The following is a 15,963-nucleotide window of genomic DNA, read 5'->3' as shown; positions in this document are numbered from 1 at the left end:
AGCCCGCGGCCGCGGCAGGCGCAGCGCTCAAGGGAAGCAGCGGGGGCTGTGACCGCAGCGGGGGCTTCGGTGCCGCTGCCGCCAGGCCTGAGCAGCCTCGGCAGGCAGGGGCTGGGGACACAGACACGGGGCTGCTGCCTGGCCGGGGAGAGCGTGTCACACACCCCGCTGCGCCAGCGGGGAAAAGTCCCCACGTGAAACAGTTCCCAAAACCGAACTGTCTGAAATTCGCTGCCCAGCTCCCTGGGGACACGGGTGTGTCACGCCGGCCTCCCACTCCAGGGCTCAGCTGCTGTTTGTCAGCCCCGTGAGCCGCACCCGCCTCCCACGCCGCGGGGCCGCTCCAGCCCCGTCCCGGGAGGCAGGGAGCGAGGACGAGCCCCGTGATTCCCGAGCTGCATCCAGAACCCAGCGGCAGCGTGTTGGGGTGGAATCTGACAGCGGGACGGACACACCACACCCGCCCTGAGTCACTCGGCAGGAAAAATTTCACCTTGGCAGGGTCTCACCAAGGCTGAAATAAAGTCAAGACTGAAGTCGCTGGTTGGAGGAGGGAACCAGCAGCTTCTTGCGCGCATCAATCGTTTGTCCAGGCCTGGACCCCGCGGGACGAGCCGGGAGCGCGGCTGCCGGGAAACCCGCCCATCCCGGCGCTGGGAAACGCGGGTGGCAGCAAAAACCGCACGGGCAGCGGGTCCTGCTCGGTCGGACAGGCCGGGGCAGGAGGGATGAGGTGGAAAACCCGCCCGCCCTTGGTTCCCGCCCGCGCCCCGCCTGCTGCGGGCTCCGGGCCACGGCGGCGCGGGGCCCCCGGACGCGCGGGTGCCGAAACACGGCGGGGAGGAAGGGCTGGCGGTTTTGAGTGAATTTGGGTGGTTTTCCTGGCGGGTCCCCGCGCGGCCCGGAGCAGCGCGCGCTCCCGCCGCGGGGCGCCGCGTGACGTCACCGCCTGGGAGGGGCCTCGCAGCGCCCCGGAAGTGGGGCCGTTGCCGGGCAGCGGTTGCCAGGCGACGGCGGCGCCAGCGCGCCGGCCATGATGGCGGCCGGCGGGGCCTTCCCCGGCCTCATGGCCGAGGCGGCGCAGCTCTGCCGGCTGGGCGAGTACGGCAAGGCCCTGACCTGCTACAACAACGTGAGGGGCCCGGGGGCGGGGGTGGCACTCGGCGGTGGCGGCCGCGGCGGGCCGCGGGTGGCGGTGGCAGCCGGTTGTCGCGGGGGCGGCTGGCAGAGGTGGCGGCACGAAGGGAAGGGGCGCGAGGAGGAAGGTGGGACCCGCGGCAAAGGGAGGAGACGCGGCCCGGAGAGGTGGTGGCGCGAAGGGACGTGTCCCCAGGGGTGCCTGGAGGTCACAGCACGGGGGGAGGTGGCACAGGCGGGGCAGCGGGGGGAGCTGCAGGTCCTGCCCGGTGCGGGGGGTGCTCAGAGGGGATGCGGCACCTGCAGGGCGGCTGCAGAGAGGTGTGAACATCAAGAGAGTGTTTTTGTAGTAAAAGTGTCATGTTTTTATTCTCATCCATCCTCAAGATCCATGCTGGGACAGAGCAGGTTGCATCAAATCTCTGTTCCTGCTGGTGTTGGTGCTACTGAGCCCAGCTCTCTTACCCACATCTGCTGCCTTCCAGGCACTAAAGCTGAGGGCAGGGGACAAGAACTGCCTGGCTGCCCGCTCCAACTGCCACCTGAAACTGGGGGACACTGAAAATGCCCTGAAAGATGCTGAAGCATCTCTTACAACTGACAAAACATTCTCCAAGGTAAACAGCATAAAGTGATGAGAGTCCGGGATGGTCTTTTATTTGTGACAGCCTGAAGGTCTGGGAGACAGTTCTGTGTAGAAGCAGCTTAACTCCAAAGACACTCCTGGCATTTTTATTGCTTCCAGAGAAGTTTCAGAGAATCATAGAGTGTCTTGGGTTGGAAGGAAGCTCTAAAGGTCCTCTAGTCCAACCCCCCCACAAAAAGCAGGGACATCCCACACCAGAACAGGTTGCTCAGAGCCCCATCCAGCCTGACCTTGAGTTTCTCCAGGGATGGGGTCCCCACCACCTCTCTGGGCAACCTGCTCCAGTGACCCACCACCCTCACATTAAGGAACTTTGTGTGGAGGTGCTTACTCAGCAGCTGAATGGACTCCAGGTTTGGGTTTTGCTGTGTGTGGGTGGGGGTGGCGGGGGGGGCTCACTGAGAGCTCTGAAGCTTTCCCCGCCCCCCCTCCCCTTTTAAGTTTGTTTGTTTGTTTTCCCCAAATGTCATTTTAGGGAATTTACCAAAAAGCTGAAGTGTTATACGCCATGGGTGATTTTGAGTTTGCACTGGTGTATTATCACCGAGGGCGGAGGCTGCGCCCGGACCTGGAGAAGTTCCGGCTGGGCATCGAGAAGTCCCAGGCGGCGATTGTCAACTGCGTTGGAAGTGAGGAGCTGCTGCTGCTGCTGCTGCCACCCTGCCCAGCCCTGCCCTGCTCTGCCCAGCCCTGCCCAGCCCTGCTCCCTGGGCAAATTAACTCTGCAAGTGACCCGAGGACCCTGCACCAACAGTCTCTTTGCTCCTGGACTCATGTGCTCAGTGGCCACCCACGGCTGAAGCCAGGAAGCAGAAAGAGCACAGCATTAGTCCTTTTTATTAGTCTTTTCTATCTCTTTTTTTTCTGAATGCCTATTCACATACAGTGCCCAACACTTTCAGTTATGCAAGCAAACGGCGACACAAACGTGAATTTCCAAAGTCACCATGAAAATGGCTTAGATAATACAGAACAAAACAGCTGATAGAGTTTCAGCCCTCCTGATTACAGGATCCATTTTGAGATCTTTATCCTAGTACTCAAAGTTCACAATGAAATTGGCCTCGCTGCCCGTTCCTGGCCTTCTGGGGTCCTGATGTTCCTCCAGTGCACGTTGCATCAGAGCAGTGAAGCTGTTCCCTGCTGCAACGGGCTCTGCTTTCACAATTCCTGGCTCAGGTGATGGAGTCCTGCAGGAGACAGGAAGGGCCAAGGACTTCACAATGGTCAAAGGAAACTGAAAACTTGTCCCTTTTCCCTTAGTTTTGTTCTGTAGGAATGATCCCATGGGCCAACGAGCATGGACAGGAGGTGGAGCCCCACTCAGGCACAGGGACACACCTCAGCTGGGGCCACCACCGTCCACATGTGCCTGGAGCTCCCACTGTGGGGCTAGAAGGCTCCAGCACAGCCTGCCCAGCTCCTGGGGACTGCTCAGGGGCATCCCACAGCCTGTCCCTTCCCAGAGCCAGGACACACTCACTGCACACTGGCCCTGATCCTGAAGATACCCAAGTGCCTTCCTCTCCCTGAAATCAGTTTCAAAGCTTCAATCCACCTCCAGTGCCACAGATTAACTTCCTGTCCTGGCTGCATAAAAGCCTGAAGCTCTTTCAAATGTGATGCTTATTTAAAAAAAAAACAGGGCAAGTTTCCAGCTCTGGCTTTGCTTTCTGCTGTGACTGCTCCTTCCTTAGCTGAATACAAATGCCCAGGTTTCTTTGCACCTCACAGCTGAAATACTTGCCATGCTTGATCCTCTGAGCTACAGGCTTTAAATGTCTTCAAGCATCTGGGCTGCAGGCAAATGTGCTGCTGTTCTTGAACACTAATGAGTATTTTCTCTGTGTTTGCAGGTCCAACCTCAGTTAAGCTGAAGATGAATGAAGATGTGTGCTTTATAAGCAGGCAGGCTGAGGTACAGTCTGAAGCTCCTGCTTCAGAAGCTAAATAGTGCTAATACTTTCTGAAATAGGTACTAAAGGACTGATGGCTTCTGCAGCAACCTGGATGCAGATACAATTGGACTAGTGAGGTGTCTGCTGGGGGTGGGAAGGACACTGGTCTGTTAGGAGGGTGTTCATGGACCTGCTGGTTCAAGCCTCACAATTTAAAGGAGAAGGCGGAGGGGAGGGTGCTGCTGATCACCCACCAACAGCTAATAAGTAACAGCACCAAGGCTGGAGCCAGGGCACATCTATCTACAGTATTTACTTTGGTTCTACCTGGTGTTTAAGGTTCATGTTTCTGATGCTGGACACTTCCTCGGTTGCCTCATTTCGGGGCCGTCCCTGGGGCAGCACCTCCTCCTCCAGGGTGCCAAGCCCCCTTTCCTTTGGAAGGCAGTGCAGGGAATGCTCTTTGCTTCTTTCAGCTGGAATTATGGGTACTCGGTGGTAAAAATAATGTATACAAAGGGGTCAAAAGATCAGCACTGTAATTATTGAGATTTGGGATGAAACTTCAGAAATGCCCTCCTGACCAAAGCAATTGGTGAGATGTTGATTTTCTGCTTTTATTTTAAAAATAAGCTGGCAAATAGAGTGCAAATAGAATTTTGCTAATTCTAGTGTTCCCCGCTAATTCCCCCAAATTCCTTTTTTTTTCTCACTGTAGAGTAAAGAAGCAAATCAGAAATTCCAAATCAGGCTGACAAAGGATCAAAAACGGGCAAAGAAACAGGAGCCTGTGAGAAACCCAAAGATAGAACGACAGCTTCTTGGAGAGCTTTATGCTGACAAGGTCTACCTAGAAAAGTTGCTCCAGGATAAAGGTCTTTCTTCATTATATTTAATTAATGTTCTTTCTAAGCAGGCTCTATTTCCCCCCCCCTTCTTTTCTTATATTGCTCTGACTGCTCTTCCGTATTTGTACCAGAGCTCACACAGCACATGGTGCTTGCAGGGGTCATGAGGCAGGTGTCTGGAGAGTACAGGTATTTCTGAAGCCAGATTCAATATTCATAACTAAGTCTGAGCATATTTCCTTCCCTATTAGAGGGCAGCTTTTATAACAAACACTAAATCAACTCACAGCAGCCTGTGCTGATGAGATAAAAAACCAGAAACAGTATCATTGCAAATCCCTTCTGCCATAATGATAAATTGCACCACCAGCAGCATTAAGTGCAAAGCAGTGCTCACATGTAACTCCTTTGTGCTTTTGTTAGAAATGCTGTTAAAATCAAGATGGAGAATTCAGAGAAGTATCTTATTTTAGAACTAGGCAGAAAGGTGATTCCCCATTAATCATTTTCCTAGGGAACTCTTTACCCAGGAGTAGAGAAGTAATTAAGAATTTAGGCTACTCACAGGTTTTATGATATTACTGGCATTAATAATGTATCTGGGCTGTCTGGTTTCCAGGCATGTCAAAGCCCTCTCAGTGTCTGTCTTGCAGCTGATCCACCAGACTTTCCCAAGAGCCATTTCCAGGACAAATGTCCACACAGCTGTTCTGACCAGGACAGGTGCTCGTTCATCACTGCTGCCCCGTTAACTGGGCTCCTTCTTGGCTCATATCAGCAGAGAAGGCAGCAAAAACTACCAGGGCTGGGAGCAGCAAGAGAGCTCTCCCTGACTTCTCTCCTAATTGCACCTGCTCTGAGAAGCACTGAAGACTTTAATTTCCAGGACTGTCTCTATCAGAAGAGTCACAGCAGTGGCTGAGCTGCTGAACGGCAGCTCCATCCATCCCATACACTAACACTCCCCTGGGTTCTGCCTCCTGATTTGCAGATTTGATGGAGAGCAGGACAGAGAAGGGGATCAAAATAGCAGACCTGGTTTTGAGTGGCATTGCCTACCTGAAAGGTCGCAGTGAGTTCTGGCAGCAGCAGAATCCCATTTATGCCCGGGAGAGGGAGCGCAAGCTCAGGCAGCAAAGGTGGATCCAGGACACGAAGACAAAACCACCTGAGATTGGCAGATACATCCTGAAGAGCATGGAGGACATCGAGATGTGTAGGTGTCCTGTCTGGAAGCAGTAAGAGAATTATGATTGGCACATGTAATTATTTGCTGTAGTAATTACAGACCAGAACAATGGCAGCAGCACAGGCATTAACACTAGTAGGCACTTTGGGGAACTATTTGTGTTCTTTGCACTCTCCTAGAAACAGAATCAAACACATTATTTTTCTACACTTGAGATCTTGCTGATTGGTTTCCACGACACCCCTTGGACAGAATTCCCAGGGTCATTTCCCTTTATTTGCTGTGATGGAAGCAGTGCCCGGTGGAGGGTCAGTAATACCATCTCCCATGGGCAGATTTCTTGGAGACTGGAAGGAGCAACGTGGGAGGTACACGAAGAGTCAGGAGCTCCAACCTTCCCCAAGCTTTGCCTGATGCTCACACAGCTGCACTTAGTCTGACTTCCCCACTATCACTGAGTCCACACACTGGAACTCAACTTTCGTCTTTGTCTGTAGTGCTGACTGGTGATGACCCTGAAGAAAGCTGCAAGAAAGCAGAGAAGCTACTAAAAACAATACAAGAGTGGTCAGAGGAGGAAGTTCCCAACAAGAATGAACTGATTGGACACCTCCACAGCTGCATTGGGAAGGCCCAGTTTGACATGGGCCAGACAGAGGCAGCTCTGCAAAGCCACAAAATGCACCTGGAAGTTGCCAGACAGAAGTAAGTGCTGAGAAGTTCAGGTGGGTGGGGAGAGGAGGGAAGAACCTCTGTTAAGATGTTTGAGCATCAGGTGACATTGTAATTCTTACCTGGAGATTTAACATATTCAGACTCTGCCCAAGTGCCATGGTCTCTAGTGGCTCATTCTGCCTCTCTCCAGGTGATCTCCACTTCCTCACTGCACACACAGACACACAAATATAATCAAAGACAAAACTAACCCCTGTATGTTGGGGCATCAGGTACAAGAGCTGTCCATAAACCCAGAAATCTACCTGATCAAACCTGACCTTGGGCCTCTACCTCCAATTCTCAACACAGCCTGAAGTCAAGTTGGGCACCAAAGAAAACAGATAAGGCTGAAGAAAGCACAGACTGGATCAGCAGCCAGACTGTGGCAGCCACCCTGATTTCTTCTTCTTTTCAACACAGTGACCTGCCCGACGCCGTGTCCAGAGCCCTGGAAAACATTGGCAGAGTTTATGCCAGAACTGGCAAATTCCAGAAAGCTATTGACACGTACGTAAAATCAGTAACAGAAAAGGCATGAGGTTGGGGGTTGAATTAAATAGCTGCTGTCTCTCCAGGTTGTTTATTCATGCTGCTGGCAGGGAGGCTGTGATGTTTTCCCTACCAACAGCCCCTGGAACCCTTTGTTTATAGAATCAGTGGTTGAAATTCTAACTGCCCCTAGTGAGGTTCAGTAAGTGTCTGCTTTTCTTACTCTCTGCCTGAAGTTGGGAGGAGAAGATTCCAATGGCAAAATCCAGGCTAGAGAAGACTTGGCTGTTCCATGAAATTGGCCGCTGTTATCTCGAGCTGAATAAAGCTGAAGCAGCCCAAAATTATGGAGAGAAGTCCCTGCAGTCAGCATCTGAAAAGGGAGATGTTGAGTGGCAACTCCATGCTGTCGTGCTAGTGGCACAAGCAGAAGGTAAAGGTGTTGGTACAAATGTTGCTCTGGCTGGAGACAGCTCCTCTGCTCAGCAGCCCAGGGAAAACATCCCTGGGACTTAACAGCCAGAGTAACTGCTGATCAGGACCTCTCACTGGAGACCTGCTTCATTAACTGTTGTTCTCTTGATTTTGGTTTAAAACAGATGTTTTCATTTGTCTGTTACAGTAAAACTAAAGGATTACTGGTCTGCAATCACCAACTTTGAAAAAGCACTTGAGAAGGCAAAGTTTGTCCACAATGAAGCTGCTCAGAAGGCCATCATCGCTGTAAGTGGCTCAGTGCAAAGAGGGAGAAGCTTGGGGCAGCAGCAGTAAGTTGGCTGTAACTAGTCTACTAGTGTGTAACTGCATTTCTAGAGCTTTTATTTCTCTCTTTCAGGCCTTAAACGATGTGAGCAAAAACTTCATTGAAGAGCTGAATGAAGGAGACCATACAGCATTTTACTCCTTTGAAGGTAGTTGTCAGTTAGACCTCTGCACTCCAAAAACATACTAAAATTCCTCACTTTCCTTCTCTGGAGCACAGACTGAGACATGGGAACAAAGCATTCCATTCAGGCAGCAACTTCTGGCCCCTCTTGCATCCTCTGTACTAGTACACACTCACAGGAATTAATTTGTATATGAAGCCAAAGCGTAGTTATAACTTGTGGTTTGTATTTTGGTAGTAAAGGTTTAATCTTGAGCAGGTAGAAACTAAAGTGAGCGATGTCAGTGATACCAAAATCTGCGTGAAAGCCACGAGCTGTTGGGCTGCTCCGGCAGAGCCTGGGCAGGAGGTGGCAGCACCTCCCTGGGGCCCGGCAGCTGGTTTGGGCTGGAAGGGACCTTGGAGAGCATCTAGATCCAACCCCTGCATGGCAGGGACACCTCCCACCAGCCCAGGCTGCTCCAAGCCCCATCCAACCTGCCCTTCAACACTGCCAGGGATGGGGCAGCCACAGCTTCCCTAGGCAACCTGGGCCAGGGTCTCACCACCCTCAGAGTGAAGAATTTCTTCCTGATGTCCAATCCAAATCGCCCCTCTTCCCGTTTGAAACCATTCCCCCTTGTCCTGTCACTACAGAACAGCAGAGCTGTGGCGATGGAGCCCAGGGCTCTGTCGTTGCTACTGATCCCTGGGTGCTGGAACTCGGGCTCAGATTGCTTTTCCCCCCTCCAGACCACAACTTCAGAGGTGTAAGGACAGAACTCTGCGACTTGAAGAAGTACGATTAGAGACGGTGACCAAAGCACAAGGAATTGAAATTAAAAGCAAAGAGAAGATGCCAGGAACGATAAAGAATAACGCGGAAACAATAAAGGGGGAAACAAATAAAACAGACGGAGAGCAAAGGGGGAAAGAAGAGCCCGGTGGCGGCAGTAGGGGCTGAGGAACCGCATCCGGACCCAGCACGTCCCGAATGCTGTGCCTGGGGTCGGGGCTGCCCACACGAGCCTTCCCGCACCGTTCCCGTGGTCTCGTCCCTGCCCGCCCCGGGGGAGGGCCCGACCGGCCCCCCCGGCCCCAGCACGTCCCTCCCTGTCCCCTCGGGCCCCCGCGCCTGCCCCCCGGGGGGGCCGGGGCTATGAAAGGGGCCGCGGCCGCGCCCGCCCCAGAGCCGCTTCCCCGCCGCGCCGCTCCGCACCGGCGGCCGCTGCCCTCACCATGGTAAGTGCGGGGCCTGGGGCGCGGGGCTCCCCCGCCTCCCGGGCGCCAGTTTCGGTTCCCGGTCGGAGGGAGCGCCCGGCGGTGTCACCGACACGTGGCCGCCGGTCCCGGGGCGCGCAGGGGCGGCCGCGCCCGGGTCACCCCCTCACCCCAGCCCCGGGGTCCCCACGATGGGGCTGGGGGTGCGGGGGCCGCGTCCCGGGGCACGAAGCACTTTGGAGGTCCCGGTGCCTGGAGCGTCGCTCCCGGTCCCGCGGGGAGCCCCGGGACCAGCCGGAGCCTTGTGGGGACGGGGACAGGGGGGGACGGGGCGCGGGCTCAATGGGGGATTGTCCCCCCGGGCCCCGCGCTCCGCCGACGCGGGGCTCTGAGGGGCCATTGTCCGGCCCCGGCCCATGAAGGCCACCATTATCCGCCGGGCTGGCGGCCGAACAATGGGGCCGGAGGGTGTTTTCCATTATTGTTCTTTTGTTTGCGCGTTTGAAAAGCGGCTTCAGTGGCTGCAGCACCAGCAGCTGCCTCCAGCAAAACATCGGGGCTGGTGGCGAACGGGAACTTACAGCAGCTCCCGGAGGTGTCCCAGGGCAGCGGGTTCCTCCTGCGCCGGGAGCCGCGGATCCACGGGGAAGCCAAACGTCCATTGAAGGGGGGCTGCTCCGGGTCCTGGTCCAAGGGTGCTTTGGAACCAAATCCCACCTCACGTTCTGGAATAAGAGACAGGAAAGTTCATCAACTGAAACGTTGTGGGGGTTTTTTTGTGTTTTTTTTAAACAGCATCTTCACCCTGCAAACAGGGAAGGCGGATTTTTCTGCCACAGGCAGAACATTTATGTTGCATTTAAAACCCCTCGATTTTTGCATCAAAAGCAAAACTCACTCCCTCAGCATCACCGCGTGGCTGCTGGAGCAGGGCAGGGGCTGGGCCAGGGAAGGGGGAGAGTTCATGTATCAACCCCAAAACCAGTGGCTGCCCTGTTGGTGCTGTCAAAAACTGGCACAGTTGGAGAAATCCCTTGTTTCCTTCCACTCTCGTGTTTTCCCAGACCTTGCTGGGAATTAATCTGGGGTTCCAGTCACGGGAACTGCTGGCATGAGGGGAGGGAGGCCCAGCCCCAGCTCCCCAGCAGCGTCCTTGCTCACTGGCTGCTGCCAAAGCACCATTTCCCTGCGTGCTCAGAGCCTGGTTTCACTTTCATGTTCAGCTCAGCAGCTGCCGGCGGGGGCTTTGTCTTTGCCAGAAGCAATTTCGGTTGCTCTTCATCAGGTGAGAAGCCCAAATCCTTTCCTCTGAGGCACTCGGGGTGCTGATGGTTCAGCACAGCGTGAAGAAATGACAATTCTTACCGTGAGAGTCTGTCTTCTTGCAAACTTAAGCGAGACAGAGCCGTTCCTGTGGGGGTGGAGGGTCCCTGAATTGCAGCCCGTAGCAGTTGTTTTTACTCGGGAGCGAGATTGCAGCAGCTGTCACAGCCTGCTGGCAGTTTCGTTTCCCGTTCTCAGGCGGAATTCCCCACTTGCACCCTTTTTATCTTGTAGCTGAGTTTAAGTGTTCAGAACTATCTTCAACACTAGAAGAGCTCTGCCCAGGCTGAAGCTTTGTGGAGCCACACGACGAGTAAAACGCCCCTTCTGGGTCGGGCAGGACAGCAGCTGCTGCAGCTCCAGCTCCTCGGGGCAGAGGGACAGTGCCGGGGGCTGGGACAGGCCACGGTCCCTGCTGCCGGACCAGCAGGGGCAGCTACGGTTTGGGGACCTGAGGACATTTCTCTGAGCTCCCTCTTTCCAGCAAAGGTGCTCGGTGGTGCCTGCTTGTGCAGCAGGAACACGCCATCCCCTGGGGTTGCTAGCCTGCAAAATGTTTTCTTCTTGCATTTCAGAACAGAGGCTTCTCAAAGAAGAGTCACACATTCCTGCCTAAAATATTTAGGAAAATGTCTACTCAATCAGCAAAAGAAAGACCTGAAGGCTTGCAGTTCCCTTTTCTTGATGATGAAGATACCATCTCCACAGTCAAAGAATCTAAAACCTTTTTTATTTTAAGAGGTCTGCCTGGCAGTGGGAAGTCCACCCTGGCCCAGGCTATTCAAGACAGGTATAAAGATGCCTGCAAGGTCATCTCTGTTGATAACTATAAAATTACACCTTCAATAAGAAGTACCATTCCTGAAGAGTACTCAAAGGTGGATGAGGATCTAGTTGACTATTGCAAACGAGATATCAGCGTTATCGTTCTGGATGACACTCACCATGAGAGGGAACGACTGGACCAGCTCTTTGACATTGCTGACAAATACCGGTACAAAGTCATCTTCGCTGAGCCCAAAACCCAGTGGAGAATGGATTGTTTGCAGCTGAAGGAAAAGAATCAGTGGAAACTGTCGGTGGATGAGCTGAAGAAGATGAAGCCAAGCCTGGAGAAGGATTTCCTACCCATGTATTTTGGGTGGTTTTTGAGCAAAAGAAGTTCAGAGAACCTGAGGAAGGCTGGCCAGGCCTTCTTAGATGAGCTTGGAAGTCTCAAAGCCTTCAAAAAGGAGAGTAAATACTGTATGTACACAAGGATCTTCCCAAGTTCTTTCTCTCTTGATTAAATGTTAACATGCAGCAATAGGAACAATTTTGGTCAGCTTCTAAAGCAAATTGTCAGAGTTAGCAACGAGAAAAGCTGTTTAAAGCTATGAATCCTTTTCCCATAGTTAACAAAGTTGCTGTTGTAAGTAAGAAGCAATGAAAGTGTTAGTTCTAAGAGTTCTGTTTGGCTGTGGCACTGCAGGGGCTGGGTGCAGTGGCAGCAGCATTTACATGAGGTGGCCAGGCCTCCCTGCCTGCTGCAGTGAGCCAGAGGGAAGGGAAAGCCAGGACACTCTTGTACAACATGATCCTGGTTTGAAGAGACATCAAGGTTCAGATGAGCCACAATGATGCGCAGAATCTTCTGTTTTCTGGTTACATCCACTGTTAGCCGAGGGGGAAGGAGTTTTATTTACCCATCTTAGTCCTTTTCCACAGTAAGAAAGATGAGACATGAAGGACAGGTTGGTGAAGAAAGCTGAGACAGCACTTAAGGCTCATGGGGTGACATCAGGGGAATCAGTTTTTGACAGTAATATTGTTTACCTGTCTTTGCAGTTGCCTCTGCTATTGAAGATCCCAAAATAAAAATAGACCTCACCAACCACTTCGTGAAGAGGCCGCCTGGGGTCTTACACTGCACCACAAAATACACCGACTTTGGAAAAGCAGCTGGAGCAGAGGAATATGCACAGCAAGAAGTGAGTCCTGGGGCTCTGACCTTCCTCATGCCCCCAGTCTCCCTGCCCCTTCCCAGCAGGGGATCCAGAAGCCTCCAGGGTGGGCTGGGGACTGGGCTTTGCTTGGAGCTGGGGGGGGAACTGTGGGGACCATAGGTACATCCACGTGGCCTGTGCAATAGAAAAGTCGTAATCTGGGGGGAGATTGTGACTGGTTCCTGTTAGTTTCCAAACAAAATACTCTTGCCACCCCCATTACCCTGACTTCCAGCAGCATCCCCAATAGCTTGATTTGACCGATGATGAATTTAGGCATTTGCACTTCCAGCTGAATTATTTCAGAGCAGATGAGCACAAGTTAAATACTGCAATTTGTGAAGGGAAGAGATGTGACCAGCTCCAAATTCATGGAGTTGCACACAGGGCTTCAAATATGTCAGAGCAAGACCAGGCAGAACCCTGAGTTCATGGGCAATAAACCAACTGCGCGGCTGTAGCTCCCAATCAGTTAAAGCTCAGTCCTGGATTGTCTCCTTCCTCCCAGGCTGTGAAGGTTTCCTACGGCAAAGGCTTCACCTTGTCAATCTCTGCTCTCTTCATCACAACAAAAACTGTTGGTGCTCGGGTGGAGCTGAGTGAACAGCAGCTGCTGCTGTGGCCTGGGGACGCCGACAAGATCCTGCCCAGCGACAACCTCCCCAGGGGCAGCCGCGCTCACATCACCCTGGGCTGCGCCAACGGGGTGGAAGCAGTCCAGACTGGGCTGGACCTGCTGGAGTTTGTGAAACTGGAAAAGGCAGGGAACAAAGGGGATCAAGTGGGGGAAATCGGAGGAGGGAAACTGCTGTACTTTGATAACGGTATGTGGATGCTCATCCTCTCCAAAAAGATCGATGTGAAGGCAATATTCTCAGGTTACTATGGAAAAGGAAAACTGGTGCCAACGCAGAGCACCAACAAACGGGGCTCTGCTTTTAGCTCCTGCACCATCATCTAGGGGTGTGGGCAGGGCAGCGTGTTTGTTTTTAAAAGGCAAGTAACTCCTGTAACCTTTAAAAGTGTAAAGAGAAATAATTCTACCTGTACTAAAGAAAGCCCCTTTGCCAACCCCAGCGTGCAGCCTCTCTGGGGAGAAGTTATTGGTCTCAGAACAAGGAAGAAAACAAGCAACTACTGCCTGACAAACTGTCACAAAACTGGTGGCAGTAACTGAAGAGCTGTCGAGTGTAGTTTGAGTTTTGGTGTGCACCAGCCGTGGTGTTCTTGTTTTCTTCCTCAGAGGAAGACCAGCTCTGGTCTCTCCTAACTTCCCTATGAACCACAATCGTTAGGTCTTTATGTGTCAGCACCATAAGCAGTAGCAGACCAAAGCTTGGATGTAACTGCTCTGGAGCCAAGTGAGGTGAACTGAGCCATGTCCCTTCCCTTCTCCCACACCCGAGGGATGGACATCAGTCAGCTGTTACAAAATTAAAGGGAAACTAGTGAAATTCCAGGAGAGGCAGTTCCAGTTCCTGCAGCCTGGCTCCAGTCATGTCACCTCACATGTCACTGTCCAGTGTCCTTGTCCTGTAGGGAATAATCCTGCCTTGGCAGGGAGTGGAAGAGATGAACTAATGTCTTTTCCATCTTATTCTATAGAAACTAAAATCATGTCTGAAGTACAGAACTGTACTTCATGCAAGATTTTACTAGTTTTCTCTAATGCACTTGAATGTTAAAAGTTAGGATGACTGTAACATTGTAATGTAGGAAGTGAAGGTCCTGTAACTGTGTAACTTAAGTCTGCTCAAACCTAAACCATTGGCTGGGAAAAGAGCTAATGATCAAGCACTCCTGTTATCAAGTCTGTTTTACTGAAACATGGTTTTGCTCTTAGCCAGACCCTCGGCCGGTGGACCTGTGGTCACTACTTTACTGTAACACAAGCTCAACTAATGGATTCAGGTCAGGACAACAGTTTAAACTCATGCTATGGCTCAGTGTCTGGTGAACTGCGTAGTTAAATTAATCCTGTATTAATATATGTAAATACTTACTGTGTTTGACAAGCACATGCTGGGTCTGTACAGGAGCAGTGTGTGGGTGCAGCTCCCCAGGAGCAGGAACCCAGCGCTGGGGAGCCCAAAGCATTTCTCTGGATGTGAAACAAAAGCCAGGAGGGGTTTGGGGCTGATCCAGTAAATGCTCGGCAGGTTTACCAGTAAAGCAAAATACTTCCTGCTGTTTCAAAGAGATGGATGACAATAAATTATCATTATAACAAAAAAACCAACAAAACAAAAACTCAGCAGCTTCAGCAGAGGGCAAATGCCCAGCTCGGGCCTTCCCAACAAACCTGGCAGGAGTTTGTTCCATCACAACTTTAAAGGCACATTGAGCAGTGCCAGCCCCCTCCCTCCAGCCCCCAGGGACAGCCCACCGCTCCAGCTCCCACCCAGCACAGACATGCACAGCTGGAATATCCCATTTGCCTGCTCAAGAACAACAGTGAGACTCTCGTCGTTTCCATTTTTATTAGTTTGTACATCATATACAGTTTATAATAAAGTAAACCAATTGCATATGGTTTTGCTTCAGTCTGTGGTATTCTTCATATAAACACATCATTATGAATTATGCCTAATGAAGTAAACAACAAACATTCACATTTTTACCATCCACATCCTAGAAAGGTGAGGGTCCAAAGAGGACAGTGTTGGTACCGAAGTGATGCCCGTCTTGGAGAGGATGAGGTTTGGCAAAGCAATGGGGACAGGGATTGCTCCATGCAATGTGCCCTTCCTCCCACGGGAAAGGTGAAGGTATTTACACTGAGGTAAACATTCCGAATTTTGATTCAGATAAATACTGCAGCACAGGGTCCAGCATCCTCTCCAAGTTGGCTTCACATTGCACCCGCTTCTGTCTCGACTAGTCCTTAGTGTCCTTAGAACAAAGCAGACGTGCATGCAACGAAGGTGCTCGGGTTGCTGCTCCACACTCGGCCCTCGAGCATCACCTCACACCACCTTCTCTTCCAAAGCATGAGCTCCTGCCTGAAGGCAGGAGGGAGATGGGGTCAGGGTGGGAAGATGGGCTGTGCCAGGACTGGAGGCAGCATCCCAGCTCCCCCCAAACTCCTGCTGTCCCAAAGCTCAGTGCCACGGCGCTGCAGGCCATGCCCCAGCTCAGCACCCTGCTCACATTTCACACCAGAGCTTTTCTTCAGAGGTCAGATCCATACTAGAGGGAAAGTTTGCCCAGCACTGCTCAAAGAATCCTGTCCCTAACTCTGCAGGAGTGGGGAGAACCAGAGAACGGTGACGAAGGCCAAAGCATCACACATTGCCTTTTAAAGCCCAGCACAGGTCCTGCTGCTCTGGTAAGCAGGGACAACAGTGACATCACCCGAATGCAGCGTGGGAGCAGTCTCCAGGAGAACAGAGGGCCAGGGAGCTGCCATGATCCAGCCTCCCACCTTGCAGCCCTGGCTCCAGCACCACCTGGGAGGGACCTGGGCACTGGGAGGGATGTGCAGCACACGAGCTGTCCTGTCCCTTCTCCCAAAGAGTGGGGAGGGTACAAGGCACACATCTAGATGGGATGGAAACCATCCACTTGAAGATAAGTGAAAATATTTAGTTATTACTGAAACTGAGGAAGTAATTTTGAAAGACAAGCAAACCACAGCATGGTCCA

The 15,963-nt window shown here is 52.3% G+C and overlaps 2 protein-coding genes and 1 long non-coding RNA gene across 6 annotated transcripts; 2 read left to right on the top strand and 1 right to left on the bottom strand.

Moving 5' to 3' along the window:
• Window positions 1–1,033: 1,033 nt before the first annotated feature.
• ODAD4 (outer dynein arm docking complex subunit 4) lies at window positions 1,034–8,700 on the top strand. Of its 2 annotated transcripts, XM_051640219.1 has the most exons (12): window positions 1,034–1,132; window positions 1,623–1,754; window positions 2,259–2,412; window positions 3,640–3,701; window positions 4,400–4,556; window positions 5,521–5,745; window positions 6,216–6,423; window positions 6,856–6,942; window positions 7,161–7,357; window positions 7,547–7,647; window positions 7,760–7,835; window positions 8,543–8,700. In XM_051640219.1, exons 1-12 carry the CDS (start codon window positions 1,034–1,036, stop codon window positions 8,596–8,598), a joined length of 1,554 nt encoding a protein of 517 aa, XP_051496179.1. In that variant the 3' UTR covers window positions 8,599–8,700. The 2 variants fall into 2 exon arrangements, with proteins under 2 accessions (XP_051496179.1, XP_051496180.1); XM_051640220.1 differs by lacking the exon at window positions 5,521–5,745.
• Window positions 5,676–6,834, bottom strand: LOC127394370 (uncharacterized). Its single transcript, XR_007891620.1, has 3 exons — window positions 6,699–6,834; window positions 6,513–6,601; window positions 5,676–5,758 (listed from the first exon to the last, which is right to left on the bottom strand). It is a non-coding gene; the product is annotated as an uncharacterized LOC127394370 (long non-coding RNA).
• A 233-nt stretch (window positions 8,701–8,933) lies between the features above and the next one.
• Window positions 8,934–14,846, top strand: CNP (2',3'-cyclic nucleotide 3' phosphodiesterase). Of its 3 annotated transcripts, none has more exons than XM_051640229.1 (4): window positions 8,934–9,031; window positions 10,909–11,578; window positions 12,161–12,303; window positions 12,827–14,846. In XM_051640229.1, the coding sequence occupies exons 1-4, from the start codon at window positions 9,029–9,031 to the stop codon at window positions 13,277–13,279; spliced, it is 1,269 nt and encodes a 422-aa protein (XP_051496189.1). In that variant the 5' UTR covers window positions 8,934–9,028; the 3' UTR covers window positions 13,280–14,846. The 3 variants fall into 3 exon arrangements, with proteins under 3 accessions (XP_051496189.1, XP_051496190.1, XP_051496188.1); XM_051640230.1 differs by lacking the exon at window positions 8,934–9,031 and adding an exon at window positions 9,523–9,774; XM_051640228.1 differs by lacking the exon at window positions 8,934–9,031 and adding an exon at window positions 9,789–10,295.
• Window positions 14,847–15,963: the final 1,117 nt, after the last annotated feature.

This window comes from Apus apus, chromosome 25 (assembly GCF_020740795.1).
Source record: "Apus apus isolate bApuApu2 chromosome 25, bApuApu2.pri.cur, whole genome shotgun sequence".
NCBI classification, from domain to species: domain Eukaryota; kingdom Metazoa; phylum Chordata; class Aves; order Apodiformes; family Apodidae; genus Apus; species Apus apus.
Note: the sequence above shows the minus strand (reverse complement) of the source record. Positions and strands in the feature narration are given on the sequence as shown.